This window comes from Chaetura pelagica, unplaced genomic scaffold, assembly GCF_000747805.2.
Source record: "Chaetura pelagica isolate M959 unplaced genomic scaffold, ChaPel_1.0 scaffold128, whole genome shotgun sequence".
Classification (NCBI taxonomy): domain Eukaryota; kingdom Metazoa; phylum Chordata; class Aves; order Apodiformes; family Apodidae; genus Chaetura; species Chaetura pelagica.
In genome coordinates this window covers 408,953-423,698 of record NW_009954302.1, presented here as the reverse complement: position 1 = coordinate 423,698, position 14,746 = coordinate 408,953, and the positions used below count along the sequence as shown (strand labels likewise).

Below are 14,746 nucleotides of genomic sequence, written 5' to 3'. Positions count from 1 at the left end.
TTGGAGCATCTCCCTGCTGAGGAAAGGCTGAGGGAGCTGGGGCTGTTCAGCCTGGAGAAGAGAAGGCTGAGGGGAGACCTGATCACTGCCTACACGTGTCTGAGGGTGGGTGCAGGAGGATGGAGCCAGACTCTGCTCAGCAGTGCCCAGGGACAGGGCGAGGGGCAACGGGCACCAGCTGGAACATGGGAAGTGCCCCTGAAAGGTGGGGAGAAACGTTTTGGCTGTGAGGGTGACAGAGCCCTGGGACAGGCTGCTCAGGGGGCTGTGGAGTCCCCTTCTCTGGAGATATTCACCCCTGGATGTAGCCCTGTGGGATGTGCTCCAGGGGGTCCTGCTGGAGGGGGAGTTGGACTGGATGATCCCTGGAGGTCCCTTCCAGCCCTGACAGGTCTGTGAGTCTGTGATACCTTGAGGCACAACTTTGTGAGATGGTAGGACCCAGACATCTCACAGCAAACTTTGCCAATTCACTAAGGCTCATTAAGAGGTTTAGCCTACCTGGTAATACTGCTACAAATATATATTGAGATGTAAACAGGAAAGAAAATAGCTCCTAAAAACCAAGATCTGCAAACTGATCAAAGACCAGAGGAGCTTAGTTTCAGCATAGATCATTGCTTATTGTCCTGGTTTGAGCCAGGATGAAGCCAATTTTTCTTTTTACTGATTTTTTTTCCTTCAGTAAGCTTTCTTGTAACTAGCAACAGTGTGTTCTGCTAGGCTGATAAGACAGTGGAATGTTTTTCTAACTACTGAGGCTTCAAGGCCGCACCTGCACTCTGCCGGCTCAGACACTATGGGGAGATCTGTGACCCCCCTGTAGGAGGCTGAGTTAGATGGACAGCAAAATTGGCCAAAGATATTCCATTCCATATATCTACGTAAGCTCAGAGGAAGGTCAGAGATCACAGAAGACAACTTCCTTCCTTCTTCTTCTCCCTTCTCTTCCGTCCATGGCCAGCGTCTGGGGAGGACTCTGTTCATCCATCACCGTCGATCCTCAGGCTTGATCTCTCGTGACCCCCATAACTCTCTGCTTTCTCCAGCAGCAGCTCCGGGATTCCTCGGGACTCTTCCCAGTTCAGGGAAGTGCTGGGGGAGTTGCTGGGGTGGGGGGAGGCGAGAGGCTTTTTGCCCATTCCTGAACATATCTGTACATAATTGTATATATTTTCTTGTATCATTCATTAGTGTTTTAATTAAAGCTGTGTAGTTTAGTTTTCAATCCAGCCAAGTCTCTCTCTTTTTCTCTCTCTCCTTCCCTACCTGGGTTGGGGGGGAGGGGATCGAGAGCATTGTTGTCGGACCTGAGTCAAACGGTGACACTTATATGTACTGTGTCTTATTCCTAGCACCTAAATCTGGAATGGGGGAGAAATCTAACACAGGAGTACAATCCCTTTACATGCCTGTCTTGTCTAAGCCCTTGGCCACAAGTAGTGCCTTGAAGCCAAAACAATTGCAAAGCTGGTGTCAAGCTGTGTGTGGAGGAATCACAACACAAACATCTGACTGAATGTTCCAGGAACTTCAAAATGGAAAATACCTGTTCATATGGCAAGTTCCTTCCTCAGCTTTTCGCTTAGAGATCATCCTAGATAACAAACAATTTATGGTCCTTAAAAGCTTTTCTGTTTGATATTCCACCTGCAGAATAGTGGGAGGTGTCCCTGCTCATAGCAGGGAGCTTGGATCCTGATGATCTTTAAGGTCCCTTCCAACCTTAACCATTCTATGATTCTGTGACAACAAACTGGTCAACTCAAACAAGCCCACTCTGAGGCAAACCAGTCTGGGTTAAGCAGCCTGCACACCAACCCCATCTCAGCTGGGGTTGCAAAAGGAAAAAAACCAAAAGAAACAACAAAGAAAAGTAGTGAAATGCAGAAATACAGTCAAAATACAGTCTGTAACTCTACAGGGAACCACGTTTCAGTAGCCCTGCTGAATGTAAAAAAGCCTCTAGCTGTACTGTTAGTTGTATTCCAGTTACACTTTCAGGCTGTCTCCCAATTTTTGAGCTTCAGTGATTTTATGTCATGAACTTCACAAACTAAGTAAAGTAAAAAAATCCAGTTTAGATGAATTTTTCTTAATTATTTCATTTGGATAGGAGCAGCTAATTTTTGAGGCAAATAAACAGAAAAGCAGAATAAACTGCTTTGTTACTTTTTAAACTTTAATTAAGCTCCCTCATCAATTTCTTCTAAATAAGGGAATCTGCTCTTTTAGTCCCTACTTATATGGCATCATTTTGTGCATCAAGGGTATTTTCACATGTAGGAACAAATTTCATCCATCACAAAAACACAAGCTTCTTCAGAGTGGCATTCAATAATTAAAACAGAATCCAAGTCAAAATACAGATTGCTTCAGCACACTTTTCTCCAGCTGAACTGCTGGAACTGCATGCCAACTTCTACGCTTTTGTTTAGAACACTGGCACCAGAGTCCTACAAATTTTTAAAGGTGCCAAAACCCTGAAAAATTATTCAGGGTGTCTTGTTTTGTGAATTCAGCTCTGGAGAATAGTCTTGCAATCGTGCAGCCAAGTTAAGACTCAGATAGAAAATTTTATGTTCCTGCCTGTCCCTCTACATACCAAGTTTTTCTTCAGCACCTTCTGTTTTCCTCAATATATTCAGATATTGACCAGGCTTCACACTTTGGCTTGGTACACATGAAGCTGGGAATCCAGAAGTTTTATGTCTGATGGTTGTTCTGCCTACCTAAGAAAAGGCAACAACAGCAGCAACCACTATCCCAACAAAATCTTCACAGGCTGGGAACACAGCAGAGTCTTCCTCCACTCAACCTGCTCCACCTGCACCAAGCCCAGCCTCATCCGTGTGACCTGCAATGCATTTATTCTTATTCCTTCTCATTCCCTAGCCTGTGGCTAGAAGGAGAGATGGCTCTGACCAAGAGTTACAGGTTAAGGAAGAGAATATAAGATACAGACGACAGGGAAGTGCTGAAGGTTTCTCATTCCTAATGTCAAGAACACATGTGGAAGGACAAACTGCTGACTGGGCTTTAATTCTCCAGCTTCCTCCTCCCCATCACTTCCATATCAGCTCCTACTTCAGCCAACTTATACCAGGAAACTAAGAGAGGAGGAGAAAGGAGCCCTCTCTGATCTCTTCCAACTTCCAGGCTACATTCCACTATCTCCCTCTGCACCCATATCCTGTAGGCATGACCTGCCAGTAGATGGTAACAAGCCACCAACTGTTCCTTGAAGACTGCCTCTTATCGTGCCTTGGCCCACTGGAGAGTTTCATATCAGCACTTTGTTTCCAGGCTTCCATCTCCTTTTCTTCAGGAGACAAGCAGAAGCACCAAATAGCTGTAATAGAGGCATTTTCCACTCAACCTTCTGAAGTTTGCTGGACCAAGAACAGAACCAAAACTCAGAAGAACAGGCACTTTCTGTGAAAAGGGGGATCTGGTTTCAAGACCTTTATCTCAGGACTGCTTCCAACTCTCAAGTTAAAAGCTACTGGACAAAATAGAGAAGCAGTTTTGGGGCAATGGCCATATCATAGAATCATAGAATGTCTGGGGTTGGAAGGGACCTTCAAGATCATCCAGTTCCAACCCCCTGCATGAGCAGGGACACCTCCCACGAGACCAGGTTGCTCAGAGCCCCATCCAACCTGCCCTTCAACACTGCCAGGGATGGGGCTTCCACGGCTTCTCTATTCAGCCTGGAGAAGAGACGGCTGAGGGGAGACCTGATCACTGCCTACACGTGTCTGAGGGTGGGTGCAGGAGGATGGAGCCAGACTCTGCTCAGCAGTGCCCAGGGACAGGGCGAGGGGCAACGGGCACCAGCTGGAACATGGGAAGTGCCCCTGAAAAGTGGGGAGAAACTTCTTGGCTGTGAGGGTGACAGAGCCCTGGGACAGGCTGCCCAGGGGGCTGTGGAGTCCCCTTCTCTGGAGATATTCACCCCTGGATGCAGCCCTGTGGAATGTGCTCCAGGGGGTCCTGCTGGAGTGGGGGTTGGACTAGATGATCTCTAGAGGTCCCTTCCAGCCCTGCCAGTTCTGTGGGACTGTCATTCATGCCAAGGGACAGTCCACCTGCTCTGCAGTCAGATCTGCAGCAGGATGAATGCAGGAAGGTGGCAGTCAGGGAGCTGGGAGGGGAAGCAACACAACTGGATGGCACCGTGGTGGTGTTATCCATTAGCTGCATGACAGGAGGCTACCACTGAGAAACCTCCTTGCTTTTGAATGTCACCTTTCCCATTTTTCTTCTCTAGCTCTTTCCTACCATCTGGGAAGCTGACACTCATGCCATGCAGTGTGATGTTTTTAATTGATATTATAAAATAGTAAACAATTCAACCGAGAATCTCAAGTTATTAGAATCACACAGCTGATCTTGAGTGCAAAGAAGATGTAAAATGGATAAAAGCTTTCTGATTTTAAAAAGGTTTGGCAAAAGACTTTTGCCAAAATCTGATACACAAATGAGGGTGACAGGGAAGTTGCTGTCTCTTTCAATCACATCCATGAGTTTTGTCTCTGCCACATATTGGTACTTTCTTTTTTGTTACCTCAGAAACAGCAGTAAGACAGAGATGAAACTGCTTTTTCATCTCTGGAAGAGACTTTCAAACACCACAATGATGGATCAATAATTTATCTGGATGTGGTGTGATGGTAGAGGGGAAAAAAAACCAAGAGTGGAACATTCAGATCCAGTTGTGACAAAACACATTCAGAAACACAGATCTTTAAATCTTCTGTGGTATCAAAGTCCTTCTGATAAAAAGACTGAAGAAAAGTTGGGAAAACAAAGTACTAAAAATTTTGCAGAACATAGTGACCTTATTGACCTGACAGTGTCAGACCTAATTAAATTAATAGGAAGTATTTTACTTCTATATTTATGTCAGAGCCCTCACTTAATTTACTAGTCCCATCTAGATATTCTTTTCTCAGTGAAAAAAAAAATCAGGGTTACCATTTTAATGTAACAAGCATTAAAAGAACACTGCAAAATTCTGGAGCAGTCTCACAATTGAAAGAAGACTTTTGCCTTTGAAGGAGGCATGTTAATTGGGTGGATCTCAATTTCTCAAATTTACATTATTTCATGGTTTTCACTGAAAGCCACAGCAAGTAAGGTGAAATATTCTTAAGAAGATAGAACAGCTGACCATTGTTGTTTATCTATGTATTTATGAATTCAGCTAAATAAACACTTTAATCTCAACTAAGCAGCACACTGAAGCTCTACAGCTAAGTTTTGGTGGCCTTCACTTTTACAAAATTATAGAAGAGATATTTTTGAGAATCAATGCAAAAAAGCCCCCAGATTTGATTACTCAAGTAATTCCAGCAACTGAATAGAAGGATGAGAGGAGACCTTGAGTATGAGAAGACTGAGCAATGTGGAGAACACTGACTTGAGCAATGTAGAAATAAGACAATGCAGCAAAGGGCAAAAAAACCCCCACAACTATATACTAATAATATATACTAATTTGTACTCACAACAGGCCTCTTAATTAGCTGTGTGCACGTCCTGGCTGAGCTGCTATGCTGGGGTGAGCTATAGGTTACAAGGTTCATTTAGCAAGGACTAATGATCACTTTTCTTTTAAATGAAGAAACATAGAAGAGAGGGACATGACATCAGAGTTTTGAAGTTAACTTCTACAAAAAACAAAGCTGATTATTGTTGAGCTCAAAGAAGCCTGGGAGAATTTTTCACTGTGTTATTAAACTCATCATACCTGTGCTTAGGGAAGAGATGATTACCTGGTGCTAGCAGAATGATGTGCTTTCTGGCTGAGGTCAACTACTTAAAATACAAAATTTGAAGAAGAATTTTCTCCCCTTCTTTTTATTCAAGTGTCCAAGTTGCCAAAGCATACTTTAAGTTTTCAATTTCACAGGAAGGAAAAGCCAAAATACAGAATACACTGACAAATACTTAATTCAGTGAAGTAATCAGAGATGTTCTTCTTTCCCCTCTATTTTTTATTTGAGAAAAAACCCAACAACTATGAAAATGATATCAGGCAGGTCACAATTATAATAATTAAGAGGAGAAAATCCATTCTGGATGTGCAAAAGCAAGTATCCTAGCTCAGTCATTCACAGAAGTGTCTCACATACACAGACATTTGAAGAAGGAAAGTAGTGATCTCAGTGGTGATTTAGAAACTCACACTTGTATCAGTTCCTTCAATTGTAGAATAAAACCAAAAGCACAATGATTTTGAATAGCAAGCTAAGGTTGAAATCTTTTTTAGGTTCCAATAGCAAGGACAGAGAGCTTTTTAAATAATACAAATTACTAATTTTCTTAATACAGCATCATTATAATAACTACTTTTGACCTGTACCTGTGTACTAGCTTTCTAAAGAAGCAGCAGTGACAGCTGTGACACTCTTCAGGTCCCAGATCAAGAAGCAATTCTCAGCTATTCATGTGACTCCATCACTTAGGTATTATCTCCCACTGATGCTGGAGGTAACTACCTGGACCCTCAGGATCTACTTAAACAAGTCAGGCTTATGCTCAGTAAGCAAGCTGGGGACTCAGCCTCACCTTCTGTCTCCACCACAATCACAACCTTCTCAGCCATGTCCAACAGCTCCCTAAGAGCTTAATGGTGTCCCAGCTACTTTCAGTAGACAAGCTGGTTAGTTCAGGTCTGCTTTTACTACACAGCAGTCACAGCAGCAAATGCAGTGGTGACTTAGCTAAAAGTTTTCATGGGATTGGAAGAAACACAAATTATTTTAAAACATCTCTGTGTGTGTGTGTGTCTGTTTTTTTAATAGATGGCATGGCATTAAGGTGAGATTAAAAATGTAGCAGTGTTCTCTACCAATGTAGAGAGCCCACTGACAGGAGCTAACCTGCAAATGACTGCAGAAAAAGGAGACAGCAAAAGCCATCAGAAGCCTGGTTTCAAAACCAAGCTTGAGGAAATAAATGAGATAAATAATGGCAAAAAAAGAAGTATTAAATAGCTGTATTTGATACTTCAGAGCAGAACCATTACTGGCTTTTAAAAATCAAGACATTGCACAAGCCCTTCTCTCACATGCACAAATTGTATCTTTAATAAGGAAGTTTCTCTCAACTGCCAAGAATCCTTGAAAATATGACAAGAAACATTAAAAATAAGCAGAAGTAAATGTAATTTACCAACCTTCTTGTAGTCCATTTTATTTCCTTTTCCTCGTGCCTTAAAGAGAAAGAGAGATCTTCATGTAAGACACATTACATACTACAAACTAGAGCTGCATAAAGAATAAAGGATGCAATTAAAAGAGCTACTGCTTTAAATATAACCAACTTCCCTTAGGAATCTGACACGGAAAAACCTAAAATACAAACAAATGTGCAACCACCTTGCACAGCACAGCTCTGTTTCGCATGAGAGCTGCAGATACTCAATGTAATTTTTAGGGTTTTTTTTCATCATGACTTGTAGTTAAAACATTTGTTGAATCCAGAATATTTTGGTCCTGAGAAGCCACGCTGTTGGCATTGATTAATCTCTCCCATGGGATTCTGAAATCAACTGTACTTCATATCAGCAATAAGAGGATTTAATTTCTTAAAAGAGAAGTCTCTCTGCACCTGTAGTGATTTGCACACAGTTATTAGTCTAGAGCTCCCAAAAGGGGATGTCAGGACCATGTCAGCACTACCAGACCTAGGCTAGATGTGCTAGTGCTGCTTTTGGTTTAGAACTGTACTTAAGTGCACAGCATCACCCTTCACTTCAGCAGCAGATACTTAAAACCTGTGACTCCCAGCACATTCAGGAACAAGCAGGAATATATTTTAAACTTCCTCTTGCCCAGGTGCAGAAAGCATGGAGACCAGATTCCTCCACTTTGTCACAGTGATGTAAAAGAGATGTCTGTGTCTCTCACCCAGGGGCAGTGCTCTGCCAGGCCCAGAGCATTCCAGCTTGAACAACCTGAAGCTCTTCCCTTAGGTTGCCCTGGGAGGTTGTGGAAGCCAGGTTGGATGGGGCTCTGAGAAACCTGGGCTGGTGGGAGGTGTCCCTGCCCATGCAGGGGGGTTGGAACTGGATGATCTTGAAGGTCCCTTCCAACCCAAACCATTCCATGATCCTGTGACTCTGGGTCCAATCTAGCTGTATCATTACCACTTTGGTCAAATCCAGTTCTTTTCAGGCCCACTGAGAGAAAAAATCACCACTGTTTCTTTCCCTCTGGCCTCCACAAGAGAAGACCACAAACATAAATTCTTCTGGAGCTTGTCTCCTGAAAGGATGTAGATTAGGACCATTGCCTCCCTGGGTCCTCTGGAGAGGAGCAGACCAATTGGCATAAGAAGAGCTGAGGCCTGCAGTGAAGAGGAACACTATGAGGCAAGTACATCTTGGAAGGGATGTTGCTGAGATGATACAGATTTGGAAAATACATTTTTGAAAGGAAGGAAAAATAAAACAGAGAAAAGAACCAACAAGAGACTAAGCAAAAAGAACAGGAAAAAAACCAGTAGATAACAAAACTGATTTCACTGAAAGAGAAAGGAGACTGATCCACAAAACCTCTTTACTCTTTAAGCTTCTTAAGACTCAGCTTTTCTAGAATGCTTATTAAGAAAACAGCCTGATAGCATTTGGGAGTAGCAAAATCACTGCCAATAACTGCTTCCCTATTTGTGTATTCCCATCTCTTTGATTTGCCAACTTTTATTCACACCGGGTTTTATTCATATGGCTTCTTCAAGAGAAATCTAGTAGTTATACTGTAGATCAGAACCTACCAGAAACATGTTCTTTAACAAACAACTGCCTAGACAGACTCACACTGCAGCAGAGAATCTGCCCACCTGTTTGGGGAAGACACTGTTTAGTCCCAGCAATCTCAGAAGAGGTGTGCTGAGCTGCCTCCTCCTGCCTATCACACCTTACAAACAGCAAGAATATTTTGCTCTGTTCCTCTGGAGCATCCGAGTCAATGGCAGTTGTGCTTCTCCAAGCAGCAGCCTTACCTAACCTGTGCCTTCTTACCACAACTGCACCTTTGCTTTTTTAAACTTTCCTTTTTTCTTCACAGTAGTTTGGCTTCTTTGACATCCAAATCAGAATCTAACCTTTTCAAAACACATATACTTGGAGTTGATGCAACCTTCCACACCTAGATATCTGATGTATTTTGCTCTTTCAAATGAAGAGATGACGGGCTTTAAAAAAGTTAGAATCATAGAATAATTATAGAATGGTTTGGGTTGGAAGGGACTTTCAAGATCATCCAGTTCCAACCCCCTGCATGGGCAGGGACACCTCCCACCAGCCCAGGTTGCTCCAAGCCCCATCCAACCTGCCCTTCAACACTGCCAGGGATGGGGCAGCCACAGCTTCCCTGGGCAACCTGGGCCAGGCTCTCACCACCCTCACACTCCACAATTTCCTCCTCATGTCTCACCTCAATCTCCCCTCCTCCAGTTTTCATCCATTCCCCCTTGTCCTATCAGTACCCTCTCTGGTAAAAAAAACCTCCCCAGCTTTTCTGTAGGCTGGGAACTGGATGATTTGCAGTGGGACTGCATGATCTTTAAGGTCCCTTCCAACCCAAACCGTTCTGTGAGTCTGTGAAAATGTCTCTGCTCAGCAGCAGAAAGGTGCACGTGGCTGCCTCCATTCCAAGGCTACCTTTGGAACAGTGACTCCATCCAGACCTCTGACATGGGAACTGTGGTGAAACTCCACCACCATGACCTCATGGTATCCCTCATGACCTCTCTAAAGACTGCTTTCATCTACGATATGCATGACAAGCACTGGGTGCCAGCCTCATGCCTTCTGAGCAGTGTATCACTGAGGAGACTACAAGGTGCAATCAGGCTCTCCTCCTCCACTTCCCTTAACTCCAAGACCTTCCTGCACGAGGAGGAAGCTGCCAAGAGGAAGTGCTGCCTTTAACCTATCATATGAATGGCCTGAAGTTGTGCCAGGGGAGGTTTAGATTGGATATGAGGAAGAATTACTTTACTGAAAGAGTGGTCAGGCCCTGGAACAGCTGCCCAGGGAGGTGGTGGAGTCACCATCCTTGGAGGTATTCAAGAAATGTGTAGGTGTGGCACCTCAGGGCATGCTCTAGTGGCCAAGGTTGTGGGGCTTTTTGATGGAGTGTGTGTGGTTGGCTGGGTTTGTTTGGGGTTATTTTTTTTGTGTTGAGGGTTGGACCCAGTGATCTCAGAGATCCTTTCCCACCAGGACGATCCTGTGATGATTCTGATGAATGCTTATATGGGCAAACAATCAAAGGAGAAAGGCAGATTACTCAGCAGTAATTAAAGGCCCATAATGTGATTTCCACATGCATAGTCATAAACTCAGCTACCACGAATTCTACCTGACAGTGAGTGCTTGGTGTGTGCTCTGCCTGTTTAATCCACACAGATGACACTGCACCAGAGGGTGGCCTACAAGCATCCTCTTAGTGGTCCTGCCAACATGAGAAAGTCTCTGGTTTGAGTGTTCAATGTCACCTAGAATGTGGGACTACAGATGGTATTTCAAGGAGCTTGTACTTAATGAAAGGGAATTTTCCTTTCTAAATCAACACGAGCTAAGAAAGGCTCCTGGAAGAGCTTCCCTTGATACTGAGCTAAAGTAGTGCTTTTTAGATACCTTTGCACAGTGGGTCTCCCCTCCCTTCTCCTATCCCCCATATGTGCCTTTCAGAGAGAACTGCTTCAATTGTTTCAATAATGCCCATGTTTGGTAGGAGAATTAGCAAGCAGGCAGACAGCACTCCTGGAGTCCTGCAACCTCCTCTAGATTCTGCAGATGGGAAAACGTTTCAGAGCTTTTATACCCTGTGCTGTGGTAATGCCATTCTTCCCCAGCTGCAATCCAAATCCATTTGCATTCACCTCTCATATGAGCCTTGTGGTGAGACTGGAGAATCCCAAAAGTCCTTGTCACACTTTATAAACTACCAAGCCCAAATTTCCAAATGACAAAAGGTCTTCACTTGAAGATCCCCCAACTCTAATAAAGTTTGCAGGTTCTGCATATGCTTCCCCAGATTTCACTGCTGAAGAGCCTATTATGCCTCTTGTGTGTGGTATGTGAGGGCAGGACACAACCTGGACATCAGGAACAGAACTAGGCAGAGGCTCAGACTCCACACCCTCTTAGCCCAGTGTCCTGCTTTCAAACCAGGGAGGGAAGGAGCCACCTGCAATCATTTCTTTAACGTTTGCACAGAGCTAGCTTCTGACTGAAGGCAGCAGCCTTTCTACTGAGAGATCTGTGTAACAACGGCAGGAACTTCCAAGTGGCAGTCATCACTGCTGCTCAGACAGACAAAACACGTCTGACTGATGCAGGAACTCAACAGAATGCTTAATTTTGGTCATTTTGGTGTGTTCTCCCTCCCCACTGTCTCCTATAGTCTTAATCTATTTGTATTTCAGCAATAGCCAGGAAACTATTCACGGACCTGAGTCCTGCTGTGCTACATGGCACGTAGCACCATGTACACCATGCAGCTATCTTAGTCTTATTGCCTTCTTCATTTAAGGATTTGAGGAAAATAACAGCTGAATGAAGAGAATGAAGAGTAAGGATACCAGCCAGCTAGATCTCGTGGTGGTTGGGAAGCCAAGTCCCCCCCAGATCTTTCCCCCTCCATCCAAAATTACTCCTAGAGCTCCTAGAGCCAAGTCAGCAGAAGGAAATGTGTGCCCACCTTTCAACCACAAGTTCTCTGCTTTAAGCTGCCAGTGAAAGTAGCTTCAAACTAAGACGTGGGACTGCACAAGTAGGGCAGAGGAACAGACATATGCTCCAGGCAAATGAATCTACACTGACACACAGAAGTCTGACAGAGCTTGACTGTCAGGTCTCTAGATTTCCCCCTCTTGAAAGCTTGGAAGAGGGAGGTGTTAAGCACTGGAGAGCAGAGGTAACCTCTGTGTTGTCTTGTACACTGTTAGCTTCTAAGTTTCTTTGCCTCTTGTATAAATAGGAACAGCAACACAAATGGCAAAAGAAATTCTAGGGAATTCCAAACATTTACCTCTCTGATCTGTTCGATCCATGCCTCCCTTCCAAGAAATTCCTGATGGAGGACTGCAGGAGCAGAATTCAAACTGAAGGCCATAGTGTCACTAGAACTTTCTTTAACAAATGGTTGGAGGTCCGAATGTAGCTGAAAAAGAAGAACACCTTTCTTCAGTTTCCTGGGACAGTCTATACATGCCCACCCACTCAACAAATTGAGGTCCATATCCTGGTTCTGTACCTACCCACCACTTTCTGCTTTGACACTTGTATTTTGGTTACACTTTTCAAAGTCTGGGGGAGGGACAGTAAGAGGTTGAAGGCATTTTAGTGGCAGAAAGTTGTGGTAAAGAGAAACATGTAGAGAATCTGCAAAGAAGTAGGTAAAAGACAGCTTGCAGAGCTGGGCAAGTGGTGGGATGTAGCCAGATATGTGACTGTTGAGTGGCAGGAAGCAGAAAAACAGGAAAGAATGATCCAGTATTTGCTGGGAAGAGTATCAGTTTTTAATCTGTGAAGGGAAATACATTCTACTTTTCAGTACCCAACTGAAAGATGATGCAGTATGACCCTTCTTCTGACAAAAGAAACTTTACATAGGGAGGTGGTTTCTATGAAAATGCTGTGATCCTTTATACACAATTGTATGTCCAATAGTGAATGTAGTAATATTAAAGCATACACAAAATATTAAGGCTACAGTCTGCACTAGAAGAAATTTACTGGCAGAATTGTACCTGATAATAGCACATTGTGGCATTTCTACAGCAGTAAAATTGTGCTTTATAAAACCACTTCTTCCTCCTGGAGGAACCAGAAACTGTCTGAACCAATTCAGCTACAGGGGATGGGAGGCCTGGCTGCTTCTCTCCAGCTACATCTACACTTGCAAGTAGTGCAATACAGTAGGAGCAGATCTTTAGGGCAAAACTAGAGTGCCAAGGATCCAAGTTCCACACTGTGTTTTCCTTCAGACTAGCTCCAGCTGGGGACTGAAAGACTTCTAACGGAGGTCAGAGGCCTTCTCTGGGAAATCCTGCTGCTGCAGAGGTGTAGGCTGCTTCTGTCCATATGGGATGACCTCCCTCCTTATCCCCCAGCTACCACCTTGGGAAGTTACCTTCATGGCAGATTATCCAGAAGGAACACATGCAGTGTTTCAGCCACTGCAGCTCATGCCTTAGCTTGGGTTGAGTCTCTTGGTACCAAACCCTGCACAGGGGTGGCTGAGACCCAACACAGGCTTCCTTCTGCAACCCCTGCTACTGGGACAGTGGCTTTAGGAAGAATGTAGGAGTAGAGAAGGAAAACTTTTAAGCTGCTACAGAAAGAGGGATGTTAACAGAGCCTTGAATGAAGTTACCAGGAGTGTGATTTTGCCAGAGCAGAAACACTGCTCGTCCCAGCAGTTCCTGCAAACCTCTTCAGGCTGGGCAGCAGCCCGTCCTCTCAACACCACTGACCTGCTGGCAACAGTCTACAGCACAGTGGCAGCCTGTCGCAGAGCTCAAAAGGGACACATCTTACAAGTCTCTCTGTACTGAAGATCCCAGAAGGAAGGGAGAAGTACCTTATGACTCATGGACATGTGCTTCCCATACTGAAACGCCATGTCCTGAATCTCCACGCTGTGCTTGGCCAGCTCCATTGCAGCCTGGCAGCTCTTGGCCAGCAAGGCACTGTGTGACAGGAAAACCTGCTCCTTCCAGCCTGAAATGCCAATATCATCCGTAAGGCAGTTCTCCTGAAAAGGAAACAAAGGCTAACATGAAAACACCAGAACTGCAGCTGTGGCAGCTGGCAGAAGTTCGCAGTGTGGCACAGGGTAAGGTGCTTCTGTGGTGAGAAACAAAGCTCCTGGTGCCAAGGTGACAATTAAGGAATGACACCTTGGGGGTGAGTAAAGTATCAGATTAAATATATTAGCAGTGACAACAAACACCTTCATTTTCTGCTCAAAAAGTACAATGCAAAACGGGTGGAGCTGTCAACGGATTCCACATAAATCCTTTTCTTAATGACTGTATCATTACCCTGAACATTGACAGTCAATTATACTCCTCTTCAGGTGCTGGGGAGAAAAAAAAAAGAAGACAAAAAAACCCAAAGCAAAACAAGCTCAGAGTATGTTGGCACTTCAGTCCCTTGCCAGTTAGGATGAACTAACAACCCCAAACAAAGTTGAGAAGCCCCTAACATTTCCTCCTTTGTAGTCAAGAAAAAAATAATTACAAAAGGCATTAAAAATCCTCATTGAACTGCACTGGAAAAATGAAGGGATGTGGGGGATGACTTGCACCTCTTCCACTCCCACAGTAAGGCTGAGGAATGGCTGAAAGTATTCAAAAATAAATAAGCAATGCTGTGATTTAGAAATGTCAGGTATTAACATTCCCAGGGGACTGATTAAGATCTCAGTGATGCCTCTAGTGAACTTTCTCACCTCGACTGTAAGGTCAGAGACACACAACACTTCTCAAAGTCCTTTGTATCCAAAATACCAATTTGGATTGCTTTCCACAGAGCGTTTTAATTAACACAAATCCAATCCTTTCCCCTAAAGCCCAAATTCCACTGCAGCTCCTTTGGCTCACAAGGTGTCAATAAGCCACTATTCTTCAAACAGGGTCTTCAAAGCAAGACATACTTGTAATCTTTTTCACATCCATGTTACTATCACACCTTTAGGTACTCCATAAAGTCGGGGGGGGG

The 14,746-nt window shown here is 44.1% G+C and overlaps 1 protein-coding gene across 1 annotated transcript in view; it reads right to left on the bottom strand.

The window, feature by feature from the left end:
- PDSS2 (prenyl (decaprenyl) diphosphate synthase, subunit 2) overlaps positions 1-14,746 on the bottom strand; it is a 132,564-nt gene that overhangs the window by 2,649 nt on the left and 115,169 nt on the right. The window contains exons 5-7 of the mRNA XM_010003863.1: positions 13,605-13,775; positions 12,051-12,182; positions 7,187-7,222 (exon numbers count right to left, since the gene is read on the bottom strand). Of these exons, the coding sequence (XP_010002165.1) occupies positions 7,187-7,222; positions 12,051-12,182; positions 13,605-13,775 (339 nt within the window). The remainder of the gene's footprint in view (positions 1-7,186; positions 7,223-12,050; positions 12,183-13,604; positions 13,776-14,746) is intronic.